Genomic DNA, 26,376 nt, shown 5'->3' on the forward strand with positions numbered 1-26,376 from the left:
CTGTCTCATTCAGTTTCAGAGTCATGGCTAAAGAAATGAGAAGCATCTAAATGGCAGAAATGTCAAATTCAGATCACCTGCGAAACCTAATCAACTGGCCTTTGGCCCTGGGCCTATCTGTCCAGCAAATTCCCCCCAAATCCCTTCTTAAATATTTAATATATTCGGCTGACAGGCTAACGGGGAAAAGCTAATTAAAAAAGGTGTGAAGCTGACTGTGAGAGCAGACAAGGGCGTTCTCTGGGGATATATTGTCGAGTGAACCGTGTCCAGGTCGACAGATGTACGTCTGAGATTTGTTTTTTGCTTTAGTTATGCACACATACTTTATCTTTCCTATCAAGGGTAGGTAACATATCATTATATATATCAACTATATATAAAAAATCACATATTAAAATGTTGAAAGTCATTCACCTCATTGTCAAATGTTTGGTTCTTCATTTTTATGTGGATATTAAGCTGTGACAGATTTTAATTCACCCTAACCAACCGGGATGTGTAAATATGAGTCTTGTGATGATATAAAATAATTTTATATAGAGAGACAATAAATATAATATTTAATTATTGCCTTCCATAATATTTAATTATTACCTTCTATTCCTGCTGACTGTTTGACTGACTGAGAGTTATTAAAGTTTTAGTCCCTTTATAAATTACTATTATTATATGAGAATAATCAGGAAAGTCAAACTTTCCAGATTGTTCAATTGGGAGATGGCTAAAAAAACAGATACAAAAAAAACAGATAAAGTCCTTTGAGTATCTTATTTCATGGTGTGAGATCAACATAGTGTGACCCCTGGCTGTCTCCAGACTGAGAGTATCCTGAGAATGCTTTCTGCATGTGTCACAGTTATTCTTACCTCCCACTATTCATCGAAGAGGCTGCTGGCTGCACTGCCATGTCACTGACTGCTGAGTCACAACACCTCGATAGTCCCCGAACCTGCAGCAAACACAATATTTACTGCCACTGACTCATTTTTGTTTATAGATTATCGATTTTTCTATGAGCGCAACCTGACAACAGGCTCAGTGTATTTCTATGGTTAATAGACTCATCTTCAATCAATTTAAGTATCACTTTCCAAAGTTGTGGATGACACTCAAGAAATCAATTTCTGTCCTTTCTCATTCTGGGAAAAAAGATTTTCTTATGTGGCCTGGAAAGACATTTAAAAAAAGAGACTGATTTTAGATTGAAATTGATTAACTGATCTGTGAGTGACAACATTGAAGACATTGTGCTTAATAAGCCATTACTTGATGGTTCAGAAAAAATACTTGCTGTACATCAAAATCTAAGCACTCTGCTTCCATTTAATATCAAGCATCAATCAATAAAACGTCCTGAGCTTGTATTGACCTTTGCTTGTCTACATGGAAATATATTTCACCCATGGGTGGCAGATAACAGTGAAACACACGTAATGCAGTTGCTTCATCTTTACCAGGATGACCTCATCCTTTAAAATATTTTCAATCCAAGGCCTTAGTGAGAAAATCTCATGTCTGACAATAATAATATTACACCTTTTTTTTTGGACAATTATCCTCTGTAAAATGACAATTTAGTCAAGAGTGAGGGAGTCCATCCTCTTCTCACTTTCTTTTCTTAGCTCAGTTGTTCAGCCACTTGGACCCTGAGCATGACATACATCCACAACAATCGGTAAGCACCAGCCCCCAGCCACCCAAATAGGAGCGCCTAAAAATAAGGATCATGGCGCAACTGTTGCGCTGCCTGGGGTCCGACCAATCACTGCCCCATCCTCCCGTAAACCGACCCCGACTCCCGTTATCCTTATGGATTACTAAATAGACTATGATCACAGAGGCTGTGACGTGGCCCGGGGTCCTTTATATACCCATCTCTTTCCTCTCTCAGCATTCAAGTCAAACACGCTTAAAGACAACTCCAACAGTGCTGCTCCAGCTCACCTGCCACGAAACTCCAGTTTTAAAACAGCGACATCCTTCAAGGGGTCATACTAGAGAGGAACGACTTGGCAAGAGGGTGCCAATTAAAAAAAGCGGACCATCAGCTGCCTTGCACGTTGTAAGTCGGATAATTTAATCCATCACTGTCCTGACATAAGTGGTTTCTTCGCAAGTACTTCCGAAAAAATCTCCAGGCTGCTTTTCAAACTCCTCCAAGTTTGAACTTTCCTCCGCGAGAGCGCGCTTGCCATCGACCTGCTAAAGTTTTCAGCGCTGCCGAGCGCACAATTCAACACATCAGTGTCACCGAGGTATAAAAGTGGACACGGAAAAAGCCACCATGATGAGCAATAACTACAACGAGGACCAGCTGCCTCCACAGTACTACCAGGCCACTGACTTTGGGGAAGAGGAGGACGACGAGATGCCAGCCACGGAAAAGGACCTGGCCGAGGACGCGCCATGGAAGAAGATCCAGCAGAACACCTTCACCAGGTGGTGCAACGAGCACCTCAAGTGCGTCAACAAGACCGTCACCGATCTGCAGAGGGACTTTAGTGATGGGCTGAAGCTCATTTCACTCCTGGAGGTTTTGAGCCAGAAGAAAATGTACAGAAAATACCACATCAGACCCAACTTCCGTCAGATGAAACTGGAAAATGTTTCTGTGGCACTAGAGTTCCTGGACAGAGAACATATCAAGCTAGTCTCAATCGGTAAGTTGCAACAGTTCAGTTGTAAGATGGCACGTTAAATAAGTAATAAGAGAATTAATTTACAATAGTTGACAGTGTGCTGATCCATATGTGATGATTAACAGGTGCTTTGATATTTGGGCTATGACAGTCACATCATTTCATACCTTTTATGGATTTTTTTTAGACTGTCATATCTTCACAAACACATACACATTTTGTATCTACCCTGTTGGTATGTTATCAGCCCAGTTGTCAGCCAGCAGTGAGACATGGCTTTCACAGGTCTCTGGAAATTTACATTCAGCCAGGGTCATTGGAAAGTTGCTACAGAGGTGCTACTGAGGTCATTAATTTGTGTCAGGGCCAATAAGGTCTAATGTCTCTATAGTGTGCTTTAGCTTACTTCAACTTTAACTGTTCTGTAAGCTATGGGCTGGAAATTCACTAGGTCTGTGCTAATGAGAACAACATAGTTTATACATGTGGACAGGGGTCACACACACATCTGTATACACCTACACAAGCAGGCACACACACTTTGTCAGGTCAGGGGTCAGCGTGACTCGCTGCGGCTCTGTTGACAGCCAAGTTGCTGTCTGGGGACTGGTCTACTTACAATAGCTGAGCTCAGAATCACAAGAAAGGGGTCACCATCTCTAAATAACCCCCCACGGCACCTCCACCCTCCTCCACTCCACCAGAGTGAACAGAAGGCCTTCTTTTTAATAACTGAGGAGAAACTAGTAGACTAATATGAAAAGCAGAGAAGTGGTAAGATGAAGAATTATGGCCTAATTATACACCTGTAGACAACCCCATAATTCATACAGGAGAATAGTTATTAAATGTTTGACAGAGTATTTTTTTGTTTTGGTGACTAATGATCCTTCCACACACTTGAGCGAAATTCCTGGCATGGCTGAGGCTTTGGCCAATGGACTGTGAAGACCATAGTGTGTCTTAGTGGACATGAGTATTTGTGTTCGAATGTGTGTATGTGTGTGACACTGAGGGAAACTCTCAATGGCAAGTTCAATCATCAGGGGTCCTTCTGATCACAGGAGGGCAAAGGTCCCAATCACAGATCTCACCTCACAGTGACTGTGTGTCCTTTGAATAGTGTGTCTTAATATGTAAATGTGCGTCTGGCACAGTTGTCCCAGCCGCACAGAGACACATAAGTCAGACTGCTTTGACAGAAACAGGGCGTGATAACAGAAGTCCTGGTGTTTTTTAAGTTCTAGGACCATCTCCTTCCATGCAGCAATATAGCCCTCTTAAGATCCTATCTCAGTCTCATTACAGTGACCCAGTGACAATAAAAAAGTCACCAGAGGCTTAGTTGCACATGTGTCACACTGTGTAAATGGAGACCATTTGATGGATGGCTATTCAACTACCCATTTGCCTTTAAAGCTGGACACAGTGGAATCAAAACCACACTGTGCCATTTTGCGCCAGCTGCCTGTGTCAGTCAAATGGTGACATGTCAGATGTTACCCTCTGATCTATGAAAACATAAATAGTCTCAATAAAATAGTAGTGTGATAAACAACTGACATCAAAGTCCCTCTCCTATTAAAGTCTTACTGAATTAACTGGAGTGTAACACACAAGATTAGCTGATGAAACATTAAAGTCTAGCACTCCTCAGAGGTTATCTGGCTTAAATGGCTGAATTTCTAAATGAGAGCGGGTTTAAATGGCTTTTTTGACAAACTTTTCCTCTGAGAACTTCAGGAAATGAGCTGCATGCTCGCTGTCAATGAATCTAATCTCCATCTATTTGATTTATCACACTGTGGTGCTACAAGTTTTGGAGGTAATTGAAATCCAACTGATATTTATGCAGAGAGGGATCCACTTCCACATATCCTCAGCTGTCACTATCTCAGAGTACCATTGTGACTGCATGACAGATTGTCAGGGGTCCTCAGCCAGACAGCTGTCTGGGAGAAAGGGGCTTGGGGGAAGCAGTGAGGAGCATTAGATTCCTGTCTCCTCAGCAGTCAATCATCATTGTTTATATTTCTACTCAAAATAGCCTGGTCATCTGCAGTGCAGCAAAGAAGGAGTATTTTGATATGATACACTTTTGCATCATTTCTTATTTCTTAGCTTTGGGGTGTCTTGATCAGGCACAATAATATACATTGTTTAAATTATTTCAATAGTAGATTGCACAAATCACAGAAGGGTCTATAAACAGTTACCTATGAAAATACACCTGGAAAATGCAGATTACTTTCAAACACTGTATGACATGGTGCATTATGTGAACTTCTGTAAACTATAAATCCTCATGAACTTTGTTGTCTCTACTGTCCAACTACAGATAGCAAAGCCATTGTGGATGGAAATCTAAAGCTGATTCTGGGTCTTATCTGGACTCTCATCCTCCACTACTCTATCTCCATGCCCATGTGGGATGATGAGGATGACGAGGAGACTAAGAAGCTGACGCCCAAACAGCGCCTGCTTGGCTGGATACAGAACAAGGTGCCCCAGCTGCCCATCAACAACTTCAACCGGGACTGGAGGGATGGCAAAGCCCTGGGAGCTCTGGTGGACAATTGTGCCCCAGGTAAGAAACTTGTAGTGGCATCAGCTGAGTCTACAGGCTGGGCGGTGCAAGTGCTGAGTCAGAATACGTGCAATGCCTGTTTAAAGGCTTGCTGTATATGGCAGTTTTCCTTGGTTGCTATTGGAGTAGAGGCCAAGCATGTGTCAGTCATTGTATTTGAAATAGTATCAACTTCTCAAGAGAATTTGTCTCCTTTGCTCCTCATCTCCTCAATCTCCTCTCACACATTCTGTGAATTCTCACACACACACACACACACACACACACACACACACACACACACACACACACACACACACACACACACACACACACACACACACACACACACACACACACACACACAAGCCCACATCCAGATTCAGAATCAGACGTCAACCAGTTTAATCTGTCTCTGGAGACCAGGTAGTGTCAGTGGGTTGTAAAGGGGCTGTTGATGGCTGAAAGGACGTCCCTGCAGCTGTCCCACAGTGACTGAATCTTTCATTCTCACTGTTTCAGGCCCTGAGGCCCAAGTCCGGCTTTAGTGTTTATAGCCTTGCTGCTACACAACACCCCCCAAATTTGGGCACCATTCCTCCTCTTCTGTCAAGGGGGATGCTTGGCTACACATCAAAATACAGAATGATCTGTCACAGGGAGGTGCCTAAGCCATAGATCCAGGGACCACAAGGCCACAGTTTGAGTTACAGCCAGTTTAAGCTTTTCTTTCCAGTACTGAACATCAGAAAGTCCTCTCTTAGCTGTGCGTCACTGAGTGAAAGGTGGAGGAGTAGCCAGAGGAGTGTAGAACACCATGTTTAACTGTGTTTATAAGAGCCATGGATCTGAGGAGACGCATCTTTCAAACACTGTGCTGCAACACTGACCATACAAGGTTCTGTTGTTTCATCAGCTAGCTCTGTTCTGAAACCCAGAATCTCTACTTGTAATTTAGACACATGTGCAAGAAAAGCTAAATCGACCAGATTTTGGAGAAACCAATGTTCCAAATAACAGGCACATAGCTGATACAATCTCTGTTAGTACATCCAGTATGTTCTTATACAACTATGTATGTATGTATGTATGTACTATATCTACTAGTTACAGTTTTACTCCAAAGCTGACATCACTTTGAAAAGCAGTGATTTCCCAAAGTAACATGCCTGAAGGCCCACCCGAAAAAAAAGTCTTTATTTCTGTACTGTCACTGTACACACCTTTCCTTGCCAATGCAAGTAAACTCAATGCTCTGTGTCTATATTAATTAGATAACAGTATTCTGTGATGTGTGTGCATGAGCCTTTGAGTGAATGGCTCACTCTATCGCCAACACTAATCCAATTTAGGCATTAGCAGCACAGAGGAAGCTAGCTTTAGCCCCATGGAGAGTGCCAGAGCGTCTATCGAGGTTGTTTCCTTAAAGGAGTCAAGAGAGTCCTTTATTGTCACACACTGAATTCACAGGAGCAAAGCAGTGTGGGTAAGGTCAAGCAATGTTGTAGCTGGAGGTGCTATATAGATAGTAGTGACAGCCCAAGTGGACTTAATATAGCAACCACAGTGTGACTGAGCCTGTGCTAGTCTGTGAAGAATTGTCTAATCTTCCTGCTTGCATTCTGTTAGGTTTGTGTCCTGACTGGGCGGACTGGGACCCAAACAAGCCTGTGCAGAATGCCAGAGAAGCCATGCAACAAGCTGACGACTGGTTGGGTGTGCCTCAGGTAAGATGGGTTAGGGTTAGGGTAGCATGATAAATGTCAATTGCAAAGTGCCTTCTTTGGTTGGAGGAGCTGGTCTTTTAGGACAATACAACAAGAAGAGCAAGTGTCTTGCCTGTGTTTTCTGATTGGCAACATAGTTTACACTCAGTGAATGGACATTCAGTTTGCACCAATCGTCTCCAAGCAGTTTAAAGCAAATACCAAGACACATTTTTAAACACAAGCATGCCCCACTACATGCACATACACCTGTGAGGCAACACTGAACTGAAAAAAGGAAAGACTGCGTATGGAGTCCAGTGTTTTTCCAGGGAGATCATGCTGGAGGGTGTCATGAAATATTAATTACCCAGCTCACTTCTAATATTTCCATTTACTTTAATGTAGCTCTCAGTAAGTGACTGTGTAGGAGTTTTATTTGGTAGATTCATGAATTTGCGGAGGTGTGAATTTCTTAACACCTTCCGAGCCTGCCACTGAAACAGAGGTGTAAATATGCCTGTGCTCAACAGCATAACAATGTGAACAGAGCAAGAGTGCAATATTTCCAGTCCCATTTGTAAGGCCTTGAGTCTCTGTATTTTAATGTGCACACTGGAGGTTGTTTACTTGTTTGTCTAAGACACAGTACTAGCTATTCTCCATGAGGCTTAGCATTGGTGAGATAGCCGGGGGGTGTATGTCATGGCTCTGCAGGCCTGGGGGCTGGATTCCAGTGTGGTGGTGTTAAGGAGATGTGAGAGAGGTCTGGCTCAGGATAAATCCCACTGGCTGGCTTATTGAGGGCAACAATCCTTAACCCCGCTGTCCTGGGGTTAAATATAACTAGCATGGAGCATGGCTTTGTGCCACTGTATGATAGACAGGCAAACAAGTACTGGATGGGAGAGAGGAGTCAGAGGTGGAGAGAATAAATAATCCTTGTTAAATCCTATTGCTCTATGCTTAATAAGGGGAAGTTGTATGAAGACTTAACTATACTTTAAAAAAAAAATGAAATTAAAACATTAGTCTGTGGGTTTTTTATTGTTATGATTGTTGCAGAAAGTTGCACAAAACTAACCATTAATGTTCATTCAGACAACTTCATCCATGCTGGATGATTAATACATATGCTGGTTGTCTGTCTCTACTTTAGGTGATTGCACCTGAGGAGATCGTGGACCCAGATGTGGATGAACACTCAGTGATGACCTACCTGTCTCAATTCCCGAAGGCAAAGCTGAAACCTGGAGCTCCTCTCAGGGCCAAACAGCTTTTCCCAGACAAGGCCAAAGCCTATGGACCTGGTGGGTAGCCCAACAGTGGCAATGCACTTGCACGGTTCACAACAGTTCATATGACCTGCATGAATGCATAATATATTTTGTTCTTTGGATTTAATGTTATAGCAGTGACACACATAACTCTTTGGGGAGCTTTGTGCCTTGTAGATGTCTCACTGCTTAATTTACATACTTGTCTGTGTGTCACGTTGTGGCCTGATAAGTTAGCCTAAACATTGCTGAATGAATCATCTCAACCCATATCTCTGTATTTACATTACAGGTATTGAGCCCCATGGCAACAAAGTGCTGCAACCAGCTGTGTTCACTGTGGAGACTCTGGAAGCCGGCAGTGGTGAGGTCCTGGTCTACGTGGAGGATCCTGAAGGACACAAAGAGGAGGCAAGTTATACCTGATGCACAAGAAGTTTAGTTTATGTGAGTTGGCTATCACATATTTATGTGAGTTGGCTATCACATAAACCCTAGAGCTAAATTTAGAAATGTATTAGTTTATCATCTTATCATGGATATAACCCTCTCTAACTTTACCTTCTTATTCTCCAGGCTAAAGTTAAACCCAACAATGACCCAAAAAGAAGCTACACTGTCACCTACGTTCCTAAAGTTGAGGGTGTCCACAAGGTAAGACCAAACAACTTTTACTGCATTATTGCTAATGTATTGATATATGCATTATGTCTTTACATGAACACAGGCAAACTGTCTTTTTAAAGGTGCCTTGAAATTCTCTCTCTCTTTCCTTTACCAACAGGTCAAAGTGCTATTTGCTGGTCAGGACATTGACAAAAGCCCCTATACAGTGAATGTGGCAAAGGATATGGGTGACCCCAGCAAAGTCCATGCCAGAGGACCAGGTCTGGATCCTACTGGGAATGTGGCCAACAAACCCACCTACTTTGACATCTACACAGCTGGTAAGGCTGAAATTCAACACTATACATACTGAAATGTAGACATTCGAAGGAATGCGATCTGATAAAAGTCTTGAAGTTTAGTTTTTTAAAACTAAGTCAAAAGAATCACCATCATTTCCTTAGAGAACCTAAAGTTACAACTGCAGCTACTTCTTCCCTGTGATAACTGATGATGTTTTGTGTCAAACTCAGGTGCTGGTAATGGCGACGTCAGTGTGGTCATCGTCGATCCTCAGGGCAAAAAGGACACAGTGGAGCTCATCCTGGAGAATAAGGGTGACAGTGTTTTCCGTTGCACCTATCGTCCTGTGCTGGAGGGGCCTCACACCATCCATGTGCTGTTTGCTGGCCAGGAGATCCCCAAGAGCCCTTTCACTGTCAACATTGCAGAGGGTGAGCCATCTGTCTGTGTTGTAAATTACTGTCAGACAAATCAGATTTCTTAACGTGCTGTCAGGGTGACCTATCCATCACAATCTACAGTCATCTTATTTTCCCTGGGATCAACCGCCAGGTACAGACCATAACCCTTCCCATTTGTCATTTCTAGCTCCACATGTTGCTCCTCCCAAGGGAGCCCCACTGCAGATAGTCCCTCAATCAGTGCGCGCTCCTCCTGCAGTGAAGGGTGGAAAGGGGGCACCCCCCCCAAAACCTGGCCGCCCAAGTTAGTATGGTCTGCTGGGAGGAGCCTGTGCCTTTTGCGCAAACAGATCCCTATAAGCCCATCTCTGTGCTGCGCCATGTCGATGCCTTTCTGTGCTTTCTCTAAGATTGGAGTGCCCGGGCTACATGCCATGCTTAGTCGCCTGCGCAATATTCTTGCGGTCTGCAGCTTGATGGTTCAATTTCAGAGAGATGAGATGCAATGTTGTCCAAATAGTCCCAGTGTGCATCTCCTGTCTACTTTGTTCCACTTTGTTAAATATGTTTGCTTGTGTTGTTGACATGTTTTTATTGCATCTAAATTTGCATTAGCCAGCATTCAGTTAAAGCCTGCAGTCAACATTTCTGAGTGATTGACTGAAATGTTGTCAGATACACCCTCATTGCTCTCAAATGTGTCGATATCCTATTCAGTATATTCTGTACTTTGTGTTATATGTGCTGCAAATAGCCCCATTCTCATTTACAGGTTCTGTCTGTCAACCTTTAAGAAATCCCATTTGAATTGGATATTTTAATGTCTGCTACTAACATTGCTATCAACTGCTGGCTTTTCTCAGTTGCCTTTTGCTTTGCTAAATATTCTCCCACTCACACTTGTTTGTATTCCTTTCAGCCATGAACCCAAATGCCTGTAGAGCTACAGGCAGAGGCCTTCAGCCTAAAGGCGTGAGAGTAAAGGAGGTTGCAGACTTCAAAGTTTTCACCAAGGGAGCTGGCAGCGGAGCACTGAACGTCTCAGTCAAAGGACCAAGTGAGTCAAACATTTCTCTCTTCTCTGCAGCACTTTGGAATTATGGATTGCAAGTGTTGCATTCACATAGGCATATGATAAAGCATCAAATCATATGCATAAAATATCTATTCGACTTCATAAGAATCCATATTGACCTTGTTTTTAATCCTCAGCTGGAGTAGAGGAGCAAGTGAAAGTGCGAGATGCAGGAAACGGTGTGTATGAATGTGAATATTACCCCCTTAAGCCTGGCAAATACACAGTCAGCATCACCTGGGGAGGTCAGCCCATCCCACGCAGGTAAGGTCCTATTGCTGTCTTTACATAGTCATTAACAATGCTAATTCACTTTTATGATGAGTAATATTGTGTGTTATGTACTTGTTTGCTGCAGTCCCTTTGAAGTTGAGGTGAGCGACGAGGTAGGTTTTCAGAAGGTGAGGGCCTGGGGTCCTGGTCTGAAGACTGGAATGGTTGGAAAATCTGCTGACTTTGTGGTAGAGGCCATTGGCACCGACGTTGGAGTTCTGGGTAAGTCATGGACCAGTTATATTCACTCAGGAAATGAAATTTTATTTACTTCAAATCTGAAATCTGAGTGTATCAATACTCCCTTTTTTCAGGCTTCTCCATCGAAGGCCCATCTCAGGCTAAAATTGAATGCGTTGATAAGGGTGATGGCTCATGTGATGTATGCTATTGGCCCACTGAGCCTGGCGACTATGCTATCCATGTCATTTGTGATGATGAAGACATCAAGGACAGCCCCTTCATGGCCCACATCCTCCCCGCAGCCAATGACGTCTTCCCTGAGAAGGTAATTCTAACCCAAAACAGAATTACAGATCATACATATAACAATAAAGCACTGTGATGTTTTGACTACATTCTTAACAAAATACATTCAATGTATTTTTTTGCGGTTGCAGGTGAAAGCCTATGGTCCAGGTCTGGAGCCAACCGGTGTCACTGTGAACAAACCAACCGAATTCACCATTGATGCTCGCATGGCTGGGAAGGGTCAACTCAAGATCTATGCACAGGTATATAGAGCACCAGTTTGTGAAACCTTCATTTTTTATTCATAAGAACACTTCATTTATATTGCATGTGAGTACAGACCAGAGCTGACATGCGTTTGTATCCACTAAGGACGCTGAAGGATGCACCATTGACATCAAGATCACTGACAAGGGAGATGGCACATTTGTGTGTGTGTACACACCTGTCAAGCCCATTAAACACACCATTATCATCACCTGGGGTGAGGTCAACGTGCCCAATAGCCCCTTTAGGGTAAGACACCTTCATATTTACACATACATTTAATCTCTTTCAGAATTAAATCTAATGATACTTAAACAAATTGCCTCTGCCTCAAATACACTGTGAATTAATTAGGTGCTGGTCGGAGAGGGTTCTCACCCAGACAAAGTCAAGGTCTATGGGCCTGGAGTGGAGAAGACAGGACTCAAGGCTAACGAGCCAACATACTTCACTGTGGACTGCAGTGAGGCTGGCCAGGGTGAGTATGTATGAGGAAATGATGTGGGTGGTTACAAAAACACTTGAGAGTTCAGTTAGTGCTACATCATGTGAATATTGAAAAATATAAAGCACAGAAAGTAAGTAAATCTGTGCACTTGGGCTGCCAAAGCGGAGGTAAATTATTTGAAATGTATAAAATGTGCTTAAAATAGAGCTCACGGGAGCGCTTCTATTTATTCTGATCATCTGCTTTTCAATGACCTCCGTGAACTATGCTCATTACTATGCACCATTAGGGGACATCAGTATTGGAATCAAGTGCGCCCCAGGGGTGGTTGGACCTGCTGAGGCAGACATCGACTTTGACATCATCAAGAATGACAATGACACCTTCACTGTCAAGTACACTCCTCCTGGTGCAGGTCGCTATACCATCATGGTGCTGTTTGCTGACCAGGTAGGAATTCAGTTTAGTGCAAGTGCTGATACATTATGTTACATCACTTCTGGAATGATTTCACTTTTGTTTTTAGCATTTATTATTTTTTTTATGAATGGCTTTGTCAGGAAATTCCCATCAGTCCATTCAAAGTCAAAGTGGATCCTTCCCATGATGCCGGTAAGGTGAGAGCAGAGGGGCCCGGACTCAACAAGACAGGTGAGATTCTCACTAAATTTATAACAAACACCTACATCAATACATGATGTCATAAAAATGATTTCACTAGGATTGATAGCACTGACAAAAGACGTGTGTTTCAGGAGTGGAGGTGGGCACTCCAACCCACTTCACCATCTACACAAAGGGAGCAGGCAAGGCCATGCCTGAGGTGCATTTTGCAGCATCAGGCCAGGGAGAGGCGGTTCGTGACTTTGAGATCATCGATAACCATGATTACTCCTACACTGTCAAGTACACTGCTCTTCAGCAGGTACAGTAGACCTCGGTTTGAAGCCCATTAACATTAGAAGAAGATGCAGCAATTATTCACTAAGACACCCCCAAATCAATTCGTATTCATTCCTCTTGTATATTTTCAGGGTAACATGGCGATTTCAGTGACTCATGGAGGAGATCCCATTCCCAAGAGTCCTTTCCACATCACAGTGGCTCCACCTTTGGATCTTGCAAAGGTTAAAGTGGAGGGATTAGACACCAGTAAGTTAAAAACATTGTACTAAACTCTTACATTTACCATGTAAAGTTGTTTGGAAAATGCTGTAGTAATGATTGTAACTGTGATCATGCATGAAATGAAAACTGAAAAATGCAATAGTTTAAATATTTCATGTGAATGTTTCTTCCAGAAGTTGAGGTTGGAAAGGACCAGGAGTTCACAGTTAACACAAAGGGTGCTGGTGGCCAGGGTGATGTAGGTGTGAAAATGACCTCACCCTCTGGTCGACCCATCCCATGCAAGCTGGAATCAGACAAAGGCAAAGGCATTCACAGTGTGAAGTATATTCCCCCAGAGGAGGGGCAGTACAAGGTTGATGTCAGCTATGATGGCAACCCGGTGATGGGAAGCCCCTTTGGGGTGGAAGCAGTGATGCCTGCTGACCCTTCAAAGGTAAAGGTTCATGAAAGCTACATGTAGTACTCCATTTTCCACATATCAATTTGGTTATTATTAAGTCACTAAAATCCTATGTGTATCATCAAACTGACCTGGCTGTTGTATTACAGGTCAAAGCCTTTGGCCCAGGACTGAAGGGAGGCATTGTGGGTAAACCAGCTCCATTCACTATTGACACAAAGGGAGCTGGTGCAGGTGGGCTTGGCCTGACTGTAGAGGGTCCCTGTGAGGCAAAGATTGAGTGTCAGGACAATGGTGATGGCACATGCTCAGTGTCCTACCTGCCCACCGAGCCTGGAGAGTATGCCATTAACATCCTGTTTGCAGAACAGCACATCCCTGGCTCTCCCTTCAAGGCTGCAGTGCGCCCAGCCTTCGACCCCAGCAAGGTGACCGCTAGCGGCCCTGGTTTAGAGCGGGCCAAAGCAGGCGAACCAGCAACCTTCACTGTGGACTGCACCCAAGCAGGTGACTCTGAGCTCACCATCGAGATTGTGTCTGAGACCGGGGTTAAGGCTGAAGTGCACATCCAGAAAACTCCTGAGGGAACCTTCTCTGTTACGTACATCCCACCTTTTCACGGCACACACACCATTACCATCAAGTATGGTGGCCATATGATTCCCCAGTTTCCAAAAGTCCTGCAGGTTGATCCGTCTTTGGACACTAGTGGAGTACATGTCTATGGACCAGGAGTGGAGCCCAGAGGTAACAAGACAAAGAAACTATGATTAAGATTAGTTAGCACATTATATTCATTTTTTAATGAATCTACAGAATGTACTAGTGCTAGGATTAGTCAGGGAAGCATTTTTTGTTTTTTAACATTGTAATATAAATATATTTGGGTTTGAACTATATTTTCAGACTAAACAATCTATTTTAAGACATCACCTTTTGCTCTGGAGAATTATAATGGACATGGTGGTCACCATTTTCATTGATCAATTTCTAAAAAAATATTTGACAGATGATTGGATGTTGGAAATCACTAGTTGTAGCACTGTTTTGTATTATTTAAAGTCGTTCATGAATAGCTCACGATCAGTTTTACAGATCAAGACAAAATGTTTCTTTTTGGCAAACAAATCATCTTCACGCCTTTTCTGTTTCCAGGGGTCCTTAGAGAAGTCACAACTCACTTCATTGTTGATGCCCGCTCCCTCAACAAAGTTGGAGGAAATCATGTAAAGATTGTTATTATCAACCCCTCTGGCACCAACACAGAGAGCTACATCACTGACAAGGGAGATGGCACCTACAGAGTGGAGTACACAGCATTCGAGGATGGTATGAGCACAGAGAAAAGGATGACATTACTTCATTAAACACTGTTAATTTGTGCACTTGGAGGATCGTAGGTTGGAGAGACATTAAGTGATGAAACGAAAGTGATGAGATCTATATCAAAACACTGTAACATTTAACAGCCTAACCTGCTGCAGATAAATAGAAAATAGTTTTTTACAGAGACAGGCTGTCTGAAAGAGCACACACAGGCAGACGGAGAAATCACTAATATGTAGTCATGTTGGGCGCCATTTGGGAATAGAGGGGAGAGTGGGAAAAGTCAGAGAGAGAGAGAAAGAGAGAGAGAGGTATAAATACAGAATGATGCAGTGGAGAAATGATGTGAGGGGCAGAGAGCAGAGAGGCAGACAGGCTCTGATTTATAAATAGTGTGTTCTGGAACAGAAGCTCTTAACCAGGCAGGTATGTGTGCTGAAGGCTGCCTGCGCTCAGTAATACAGTGAGGGAATGACAGGGGGTATTAATAGAGACCACAAAGCAAAGAGATCACAGAGCATTTCTCTTCCACCAGACATGCTCTAATATCATAGCAGTGGAGCTGGGAATCTGGCATATAGTCCTACTGAGAAGGCTCTGTCAGAAAAATGTTGTAACAGAATAATGAATAGGGAACAGATGTAAGGCCTTGTTCGTTCACCAGAGCGTCTGCACTCTAGATGGCGTCTTTTATAAATAAACAGATGTTTATCTCCCTAAAAGGGAGTTTGTGTGGCCCATAATTAAAAACAAGTGCAATGACAGAAAATACTTCCTTGCTTTGAGACAGCTCTTTGAAACTGATGTATCTGTTTGTGTGCAGGAATGCATCTGATTGAGGTGATGTATGATGATGTACCTGTACCCAAGAGCCCCTTCAGAGTGTCAGTGGTGGAGGGATGTGATCCAACCCGGGTCCGTGCCTATGGACCAGGTCTGGAGGGAGGAATAACCAACAAATCTAACTGCTTTACTGTAGAGACCAGGTACGGTTGGATCAAACAATTATACAGTATTTGCAGGTTAAAGTTGGCAAGCTATATAATATTTTGGCTTGTTTCTCAGGGGGGCTGGCACAGGAGGCCTGGGCCTGACCATCGAAGGAGCCTCAGAGGCAAAAATATCCTGCAAAGACAATAAAGATGGTAGCTGCAGTGTGGAGTACGTCCCATTCACTCCTGGAGACTACGACGTCAACATTAACTATGGAGGTCAGCCTATCCCTGGAAGTCCATTCCGTGTGCCAGTGAAGGACCCAGTGGACCCCAGCAAGGTGAAGTGCTCTGGTCCTGGCCTGGGCACCGGAGTGAGGGCACATGTGCCTCAAACCTTCACAGTGGACAGCACACAAGCTGGACAGGCCCCACTAGATGTCAAACTCTACGGCCCTACAGGTAACGACACAAGCACAACTGTGCAAAGCTTACTCTAAACAGTCAATCAGATAGTTGGTGGTGTGTCATTTATCCCATAATGTTTTATTTCCAGGGTCTGTGGAGCCAGTTGGTGTCAAGAAAAATGGTGATGGAACCCACACAGTCCACTACACCCCAGCCCAGGATGGACCTTACACTGTAGCTGTCAAATATGCAGATCAGGAAGTCCCACACAGGTAGACTTTGTATATGGAAACCCACCATGCCTGACTGTATGTGCAGTTATGTCTCGACTAAAGTTCTGCTCTGTAGTTCAGCAATATTCCCGTTCCAGTTCCTGTCTTTAATAGGATTGGGTTTAGTAATTACTCTTGATATTCTCTCCTTCATCCACAGTCCATTCAAGGTAATGTCTCAGCCTGGGCATGATGCCAGTAAGGTGCGCGCCAGTGGGCCTGGTCTTGACACCAAAGGTGTGTCTGCAAGCCTGCCTGTTGAGTTCACTATTGATGCCCGTGATGCTGGAGAGGGACTGCTCACTGTGCAGATTCTGGTCAGTTAAGCTACAGTTATTCATAGATTTCCAGCATTTAAAACAATGGTTGCTTTCTGAGATAACATGATATCCTCTACTGACAGGACCCAGAGGGCAAGCCAAAGAATGCAACCATCCAGGACAACAGGGACGGCACCTACACCGTTTCCTATGTACCTGACTCAACAGGTCCCTACACCATCACCATTAAATACGGAGGAGATGAGATTCCTTATTCTCCATACAGCATCCAGTCCCTGCCAACAGGAGATGCCAGCAAATGTCGAGTCACAGGTAGGGAAACCAAAATGGTTCTAATAAATATAAATATTATTACAGATTGTAGTTGTATCATTTTATTTATATACTGTATATTCACTGTCATGCTCTTTTACTTGCCAGTATCTATTGGAGGACATGGCATGTGTAAGTAACCAAGCCAACCATTTCTATTTCTGTGTTATATTCCTAGAAAATTTTCCAAGAATCCATGCATTTATGTAGCACTTATTACTCTTTGCCCTTCTTCCTCCTTTGTGCTTAACAGCAAGCCTACAGAAGCTGCAGACCTCTGAGGATACAGTTATCACTGTGGATGCCAAGGCTGCTGGGAAAGGCAAGGTGACCTGCAAGGTGCTTACTCCACAGGGGATGGAGGTGGACATGGATGTGGTGGAGAATCACGATGGGACCTTTGACATTTACTACACAGCCCCTGAACCTGGGAAATATGTTATTACCATTCGCTTTGGGGGGCAGAACATCCCTAAGAGCCCCTTCCATGTGATGGTGAGTAGATGAGTGTAGAAATAACTGTTACAGTTGAAAGTGTGTACTTAACTATGTGTGTTATATTTGTTGTGACAACTACTTCTATAAAACAAAATATTTTTCTGCTTTGACAGGCCACAAATGAGCCAGTTGCTCCTCCGGATACTGTGGATCCTCTCTTCCGTCCCGTTAACTTCCTCGTCCCCTTCATGCCACAGCAAGGAGAAATCACAGGTGCGACGAACACCACTCATAGGAAAACTAAATCATGTGCTTACATACACACACACCTCTCAACAAAACCTCAAAAACCTCTTTTTTTGGGTCACTTACATTTAACCACACTGTTGTCATTTCTAGGTGAGGTGCGGATGCCTTCAGGCAAGACTGCTCGCCCACACATCACTGACAACAAGGATGGTACCATCACAATCAAATACCAGCCCACAGAGAGAGGCCTGCATGAGATGGACATCAAATATGAAGGCAACCACATTCCAGGTCAGCAACACACCACTTTATACAGATGGGGAAGTGTTAAAAAACATGCCTTTATCTGATATATTCCTAGATGTTAGTGATGCAATCTGAAGAATGTCTACCCTTTTCTGTTGATTTTACCCACTGTTCTTTAAAAATGACCCTACATGACTGAATCAAACTACATATTCATGTAGCTTTGAATCTCATTTCTGTTTGTAAATGATTATCTCCTACAGGAAGTCCACTGCAGTTCTTTGTGGATGCTGTGAACAGTGGAGTGGTGACTGCTTATGGTCCAGGCTTGAGTTACGGCATGGTGAACAAGGCTGCCACTTTCACCGTGGTTACCAAAAACGCAGGAGAAGGTACAATAGCCTATTTTTTCCTGGGATATTTGCAACTGCACAGTGGATTTGTTTTAATACAGGTAACCTTTATAAACTGCAGAAGAGTAAGAAGCTTGGCCTTTTTTCTCCTTCAAAGGTGGTCTATCACTGGCAGTGGAGGGTCCCTCTAAGGCTGAGATCACCTGTAAAGACAACAAAGATGGTACCTGCACTGTGTCCTATCTGCCCACGGCACCTGGAGACTACAACATTATTGTCAAGTTTGACAACAAGCACATTTCTGGCAGTCCCTTTACTGCTAAGATCACTGGTGAGGAAAACAATCACTTCTCCCATAGACTGACACCCTGAATCAGGTTTTAAGGGTCGACATACATCTAAACCGCCTTTTTTTGTGTTCAGGGGATGACTCCATAACCAGGACATCTCAGCTGAATGTTGGTACAGCGGCTGACGTGTCTCTGAAGATTGCAGAGACTGATCTGAGCTCCCTGACTGCCAGTATCAGAGCTCCTTCAGGCAATGAGGAGCCCTGCCTGCTAAAGAAACTGCCCAACAGACATCTCGGTGAGATTTCACCTGCCACATACACAAAATCACAGAAATTCAATAATAATGATAAGACCTTGGATTCATCTAATGCATTTTAATGTTATTTTCTGTGCTTGTTTTTTAAAAAAAAGTATTTTCCCCTCTTATTTTTTTTTCCTCAGGTATCTCTTTCACCCCTAAGGAAGTCGGTGAGCATGAAGTGAGCGTGAGGAAGAATGGCGTGCACGTGGCAAACAGCCCTTTCAAAATTATGGTTGGCCAGTCGGAGATTGGTGAGGCCAGCAGAGTCAAGGCATTTGGTAAAGGCCTGGTTGAGGCACGCACTTTTGAAATGGCTGAATTCTTCGTGGATACAAGGAATGCAGGTAAGCTTCAGAAACAGGTTTCATGGCTTGATTTGTTGAAAAAAGCAACAAATACTTTTCCAACTTCTATCTGCTTCTCTCTTCCCTTTAGGCTATGGAGGTCTTGCATTGTCAATTGAGGGTCCAAGCAAAGTGGATATCAACTGTGAAGATATGGAGGATGGAACATGCAGGGTAACCTACTGTCCAACAGAACCTGGAAGTTACACTGTTAACATCAAGTTTGCTGAAAAGCACATCCCAGGTTAGAATCTTTAGCTTGGAAAATGTTTGAAGTCTTAAAATAAATTACTTGATGTTTACTGTATATGCATTTTTGCCCTGCAGGAAGTCCTTTCACAGTGAAGGTCACTGGAGAAGGAAGGATCAAAGAGAGCATTACCAGGAAGAGGCAGGCATCTTCGATCGCTTCAGTGGGCAGCACATGTGGCCTTAATCTTAAGATCCCAGGTCAGTACAGAAGCCAGTCAGAAGTAGTTACAGAATGGTCAAACAAATGTTCCTGTAATCTCACTGGTATTGTCCTTCTTGGCTACAGGAAACTGGTTTCAGATGGTTTCTGCTCAGGAGAGGCTGACCAGGACATTCACCCGCAGCAGCCACACATACACCCGCACTGAGCGCACAGAGATCAGCAAAACCCGTGGTGGAGAGACTAAGAGGGAGGTACGAGTGGAGGAGAGCACCCAGGTCGGCGGAGGCGGAAGCCCCTTCAGAGATGTTTTTGGAGACTTTCTGGGTAGAGAGAGCCTCAGCAACTTTGCTGGCATCACTGCCAGACCTGAGGGTGAGAGTCCAACTTTGAACAACCCTTTTGAATTGTAAAAACCTGTACAGATAAAACCTAATGTCATTGCAGTAGTTCATTATTGTAATCAACAATATATGTTACTTGTCTTGAAAAAATGTCTTAATTGTATATAATTTGCTCTGTCTCACCAGTTGAGAGTGGCTCTCAGGCCATGACGGCTCAGGTTACCAGCCCCGGTGGGAAAACAGTGGATGCTGACCTAGTGGATGGAGGAAGCAGCACCTACAGTGTACGCTTCATCCCCCATGAAATTGGACCACACACTGTCAACGTCAAGTACAGAGGCCAACATGTTCCCGGAAGTCCCTTCCAGTTTACTGTGGGACCCATGGGGGAGGGAGGAGCACACAAGGTCCGCGCAGGAGGTCCAGGCCTGGAGAGAGGCGTTGCTGGAGCACCAAGTAAGTTCATAAAAGTTAATAAAATGTTTTGTGAATTGTTGATTCTCAAGATGAACCCTCTATAACCAATCTAATGTTTGTTTGAACTCCTCTAGGTGAATTTAGTATCTGGACCAGAGAGGCAGGTGCTGGTGGCCTGTCCATCGCTGTAGAGGGGCCAAGCAAGGCTGAAATCTCCTTTGAGGACAGGAAGGATGGTTCCTGTGGGGTCTCCTACATAGTGAAAGAACCAGGTAAAACCTCTTCCTAATTTGTATATTATAGCAGAGTGTGTCCTTGCAGTCTATTTGTCTCTTATCTGTTCAATAATTCAGTGACTTTTCAACACTTCTTCAGTTCATTTGATGGTGAAAGGAAATAACATGTCTGTTTACCCAGGTGACTATGAGGTGTCAATCAAGTTCAACAACGAGCACATCCCTGACAGCCCATTCATCGTTCCGATTGCTACACTGTCAGACGAGGCCCGCAGGCTCACTGTCACAAGCGTTCAGGTAAGATAAGACACACACACACACATAGAGTTGACAAAAGCCACATTCATTTGTTGCACGAAATTACCTAAGAAATAACAAATTCACTGTCACAAAATATCAGGGTTGAATAATACACTACATATAATATACTGCATAGTGTATGAGTGGTTGTAGATGTTTCCCTCTAAAATCACTTTGCCCTTGAAGCGTAATTGAATACCAGTGTTGGAGCACTACCCAGAACTATAATACTGTGATGCTGGCCAGTGATGAAGGGCTGGATTAACTGTCCCATGCTAATGTGGGGCAACACAAGCTGTGCTATGTGTGGGCTGTGTCAGTTCATCTATGTGATTGTATTTTTGTCTGAGTGGAAGAAAGAAAGAATAGAGTGAGTGGAAGATAAAGACCCTTTAAAAGATACCTGTGACATCTCATAATCTCACAATATTGGCATCCCCACTTTACAGAGACTTGTTTTATTTGCTTTCACAGTTTCTATTGCAACTGCCAACAATACTAAAAACATGTATTTTTAGTTAAGTGAGATGCCACTTCAGGGTCATTTTCTACCACTAGAAGCAAGGTGTAGTGCAATATCAAACCAACATCTAAAATGTCACACTATCTCTTATGTCTGGTAGGACTGCTTGTCCGCCTATAGGGCAAAAACACTAAATGCCTCGCAATAAACTCTGACCTTTTCGGCCTCTCACACGCAACCGCTCAATCTATTCTCGTTCAGGCATGATGAGTCACACACATTGTGTCCCCCGAGGCTCCGTCACTCACACACACACACACACACAATGCACATACACACATATTCATATGTTTCCCTATCTTTTGTAGGAGAAGGATTTGAAGGTAAACCAAGAGGCCTCCTTCATGGTGCAGCGAAATGGGGCTCGAGGTGTGGTAGATGCCAAAGTCCACACCCCATCCGGCTCTTCTGAGGAATGCTATGTGACTGAGCTGGACAGCGGTATGCACCAACCTCACCTTTGTGGCACAAAGTGGAATTCAGAGGACAGTTTAATATTCAGGAAGTTCAAAGAAAGTAACATGTCTATTTATGTTTTCAGACAAGACTGCAATTCGCTTCATTCCACGGGAGAATGGAGTTCACTCAATAGATGTTAAGTTCAATGGATGCCACATTCCTGGAAGCCCCTTTAATGTGAGAGTGGGAGACCCAGGGTTGATTGGGGACCCAGGCATGGTGACTGCACATGGCCCTGGACTGCAGGGAGGAATCACAGGTAGATATCACCCCATTGAATATTACTATTACTATGTTTAATTTCTGTTTTTAAACTTGAATTCAAAAGATGTCCTTTCATCATCTCTATCCATTTTTTCATTGTCCCTTTTTCAATAGGTGTACCCTCAGACTTTGTGGTCAACACCTGTAATGCAGGCTCTGGGACCTTATCAGTCAACATTGACGGGCCATCCAAAGTCAAGATGGATTGTTGCGAGTGTCCCGAAGGCTACAAAATCATCTACACACCCATGGCACCTGGCAACTATCTCATCACCATTAAATACGGCGGGCCAGCGCACATCGTGGGCAGCCCTTTCAAAGCTAAAGTGACAGGTCTGTTTGACAGTCATTTTTCATCTAGTGTCTTGATTATAAAACAAATGTTCCTCAGAAAGTGTGGAGGTCAAGAAAATGTTATGTCATCCTCACTCGTGCTGCTCAGTGTACATCTTACATAAAACTCTATCTCTGGCAGTACAGCAGTATATTCCCATCTTAACTTGCTGCCTACAAATGCCTTCTTTATATTAATGTAATATAGAAATACTTTCAAGATTTGAAATAACTCTCAGGAGTCCTGGAAGTTCACTTTATTTGAAAGTGGCATGAAATATTTTCAAATTTGAGCTCAGGCACTAGTGCACTTCCTTGCACTTTTCTGAGGAGGGAAACTCTCCCCCTGAGCAGCAGCATCTTTGCCTCTCTCATATCTTTGTCAATACTTAGTGTGTTATGTAATGTCTGGACTGAGCCATGATTACATAAGATAACCTTACTTTCTATCTATCTCTCTGCTGCAGGCACCCGGCTGTCAGGGGGACACAGCCTCCATGAGACATCTTCAGTCTTGGTTGAAACAGTTACCAAAACCTCCAAGTTGGGCGGTGCCTACAGCTCGTCCTCTTCTTCCACCACCTCGACCAAACTGACATCTGATGCCAGCAAGGTGGTATGTCGTGGAACGGGGCTGTCCAAGGCTTTGGTGGGACAGAAAAACAATTTTACAGTTGACTGCAGCAAAGCAGGTGAGATCATCACCCACATAACAAAACACACAGGCAGATGTTATATTCATAGAGTAAAACCATAAATCACACAAACATAATTTCTTCAAACACTGTAGTTAAAGCACTATGAAATTGATATTTTTTATTGTTTTTGCTTGGGGGCAGTGGACCAAGCTGTAAATGCAACGTTGACATGTTACCACCTTATGAAAATTTTGTGACTGTTTGTGAACAGGTACCAGTTTACCTATCCAACAGCCAATAAGAAAATGTAGAATTAACTTGACATGTTTCTAGCCATCTGGCAGATGTAAATCTAATATTCACTCACCTTTTATCTCTATTTGGACTCTACAAACTACTAAGGGAAATATCTGGCAATTTATGCGCTAATTGCTCCATCGGTTCACCAGCTAATCACTAATGGCAAACATTAAGTAACCATTAACGTTACTTACATAACCAAAGCAATGAGCCAAAAGATGCAAAAGATTTTGCACTGCTGAGAACTAGAGGTGAAAATTCTTTGTGTGTTTGTCATTACAAGCGACCCCTTTCACATCACATATTGTCATTTAATGCTTTGTTAATGTGAACATTTTGATTATTGCATCTCTAAGCCTACACAACCACACACCTATACAACCTTTGTACACCATGATCATACAATTCCCCTCTCACTGTCCTCATCCAGGTACCAACATGCTGATGGTGGGAGTGCATGGACCACATACTCCCTGTGAGGAGGTGTACGTCAAGCACATGGGTAACAAGCTCTATAACGTCACCTACACCGTCAAGGACAAGGGCAGCTACACCGTCATCGTTAAATGGGGTGATGACAATGTCCCTGGGAGCCCCTACAAAGTGGCTGTACCCTAAAATAAACTGCACCAATGCCCAGTTCTTCTCCAATGACCTACCACCTTTTTCTCACCACGTACACGCATCAACCAAACTCCCCTGTCCTTCCTTTTTGCTGCTGCTCCTCGCTCTTCAACATGCACTAAAACCTGCAAAGACATTTGCTTTCAGTTTTCTTCATGACTGGTGTCTTGATGACAGAGTATCGATTGTGCCAAAGTTTTGTATTAACTACCAAAATTACATCTACAAGATTGGATTCACTTGTAGATTATGAGTCTTTGAGTGACATTGGTTAAATGTTTCGCTCAGTAAAATTTCCCTTCTCCTTTCTGTTGTGTAGTAATCGAATAGTGTAATATGTGAATGTTAAGAGATGTCAGAGTAATCAACAGTATTAAACAGTATTAAAGTGTGATACAACATGGTTTTGTATGGAATGAGAAATTTACTTTTTTTGTTATATTAACCTATTTTTGGTAAGTCTTTGCAGACCTAATAAAGATTTTATTGCTAACTTTCCAGATGAAAGTGATTGAATTTATTGGATTTCTCACAGCGCTGGTAGACACTAGTCACATGTTCAGCAGGAGGCATTTCCTACTTTGTAGATTTTCATAGTTTCATCATGCAGCTATTTATCGACCACTGCTTGTTCTTCCATTTGAGCAACTGTCTGGATCACAGATTGCCTCAGCTGAGATCAGTATCCAATAGCTAGTTGGAATTAAGGGCTTTCAATAGTTTGGTTTACAGGTTCAGATATTGAATCAACTATTGTCCTATATTGAAATATATAAGACATTTACCACTGACATCAATTTAACATTACTGCATTGATAAAATAGTCCAGGATACTCTCTCTGTGTGCTCATTTACATCCTGTACTTGTCTAGATGCAATCACAAGATGGCAGCATAGTCAAGCTCTCTATATCCACGTCTCAAGCATATACACCATAACAAAATCTCCATTGTTCCCAGTGAAGATTAACTACACCATCCTCAACACAGGGGAGCCTGTGGAGCGTAGAAACCAGAGGCATCAACTTCCATTGTATGTGTAATTAATCCTGTTGAATCAGAGATGGAACACAAGTGGTTTCTGTTGTGGCATCCACATGGGGGGGTGGGCAGACCCTGCTGAGGCACAAATCAACCAGAAAGAGGGGAGGTTTGGCTTTTTGCTTATATGTGTTCTCATGCACACATAAATGGTCCCATGGTGAGTCAACCAGCCTCCACAAGCTGACACACACTACCAGCACCACTACCATTCTTCACAGAGAGGAGCCTATAATTAGGTGCTAATTTTCTCTGGTTCCACTGTGACATGATGCTGGGGGCCATGGCGAGGCAAGACAGAGGGAGCGGGTGCATTTGATGAACAGTGGCGAGAACTCGACTTCGGACCATCTGGCCAAGTGGCTGGTGTTGCTCGCTGCTGCCCATGCTGACGTTGGGACCAGGGCAAGGGCCCACCCACGTCAGTCTGTCCTCCCCTTCCTGCTCCTCCAGACCGGGACCCAGGCGTCTGTCCACCACAACATGTTTATCTCGAGTGGCTGCCAAGTGAATCACAACTGTGTTCAGGATACAGCTCCTCTCAATGCAGACAGCAGTGATCAAGCAAGCAGAGAGAAAGCGAGAGAGGGAGGATAAAGAAGGGAGCGGGGGCAAAGAGAGGAGAAGAGAGTGTAGGAGGAAAAGAGGGAGAAAGATGGATTAGAGGAAGAGAATGGGATTAAAAGAATCCAGATGGAAGAATGGGAGACAGACAGGCACACAAACAAACACAAAAACCCAGACAGACAAGCAAAAGTACATTTGAGACAACCTTAAAAACACACACTGCATATGAATTAATGGCTGCTCTAAATTCATTTAAAACAGGCTAATACAGTGTATATCTCGCCTTTCAAAGCAATCATAAATGTTGGACTTGTAATGGGCGATGAGTTATTAATTCTCCTCTAAAGGGGATCAATGGGGGGGTGGGGGGTTGCCACGGTGATGCCTCTGTCTCTCTTACATCTCTCTCATCCCCATCCTCACTCACTGCCTCGTTTTCTCTCTCTTACACACACACACACACACACACACACACACACACAAACACACACACACACACACACACACACACACACACACACACACACACACACACACACACACACACACACACACAGAGAAATCTGGATTATGTTAAGAGTAAAATTGTGTAGAGGCA

The 26,376-nt window shown here is 43.4% G+C and overlaps 1 protein-coding gene across 3 annotated transcripts; it reads left to right on the forward strand.

Moving 5' to 3' along the window:
* Window positions 1–2,287: 2,287 nt before the first annotated feature.
* Window positions 2,288–24,647, forward strand: LOC133981530 (filamin-C-like). Of its 3 annotated transcripts, XM_062420277.1 has the most exons (46): window positions 2,288–2,663; window positions 4,981–5,229; window positions 6,838–6,935; window positions 8,074–8,224; window positions 8,484–8,602; window positions 8,768–8,845; window positions 8,976–9,138; window positions 9,331–9,531; window positions 10,421–10,558; window positions 10,714–10,840; window positions 10,935–11,071; window positions 11,164–11,357; window positions 11,470–11,583; window positions 11,693–11,836; window positions 11,942–12,065; window positions 12,325–12,485; window positions 12,596–12,686; window positions 12,791–12,960; window positions 13,070–13,187; window positions 13,337–13,599; window positions 13,716–14,313; window positions 14,722–14,895; window positions 15,716–15,878; window positions 15,958–16,286; window positions 16,381–16,504; window positions 16,665–16,821; window positions 16,908–17,097; window positions 17,206–17,233; window positions 17,355–17,592; window positions 17,709–17,808; window positions 17,935–18,075; window positions 18,294–18,422; window positions 18,541–18,714; window positions 18,807–18,971; window positions 19,118–19,321; window positions 19,413–19,565; window positions 19,649–19,771; window positions 19,860–20,108; window positions 20,264–20,533; window positions 20,629–20,766; window positions 20,912–21,027; window positions 21,862–21,994; window positions 22,095–22,271; window positions 22,391–22,609; window positions 23,077–23,301; window positions 23,978–24,647. In XM_062420277.1, the coding sequence occupies exons 1-46, from the start codon at window positions 2,288–2,290 to the stop codon at window positions 24,163–24,165; spliced, it is 8,121 nt and encodes a 2,706-aa protein (XP_062276261.1). In that variant the 3' UTR covers window positions 24,166–24,647. The 3 variants fall into 3 exon arrangements, with proteins under 3 accessions (XP_062276261.1, XP_062276263.1, XP_062276262.1); XM_062420279.1 differs by lacking the exon at window positions 19,860–20,108 and having other exon boundaries at window positions 17,206–17,229; window positions 17,351–17,592; window positions 19,649–19,775; window positions 20,271–20,533; XM_062420278.1 differs by lacking the exons at window positions 17,206–17,233; window positions 19,860–20,108 and having other exon boundaries at window positions 16,908–17,114; window positions 17,362–17,592; window positions 19,649–19,775; window positions 20,271–20,533.
* The last annotated feature ends 1,729 nt before the right edge of the window (window positions 24,648–26,376 follow it).

Source organism: Scomber scombrus, chromosome 6 (genome assembly GCF_963691925.1).
Source record: "Scomber scombrus chromosome 6, fScoSco1.1, whole genome shotgun sequence".
NCBI classification, from domain to species: Eukaryota; Metazoa; Chordata; class Actinopteri; order Scombriformes; family Scombridae; genus Scomber; species Scomber scombrus.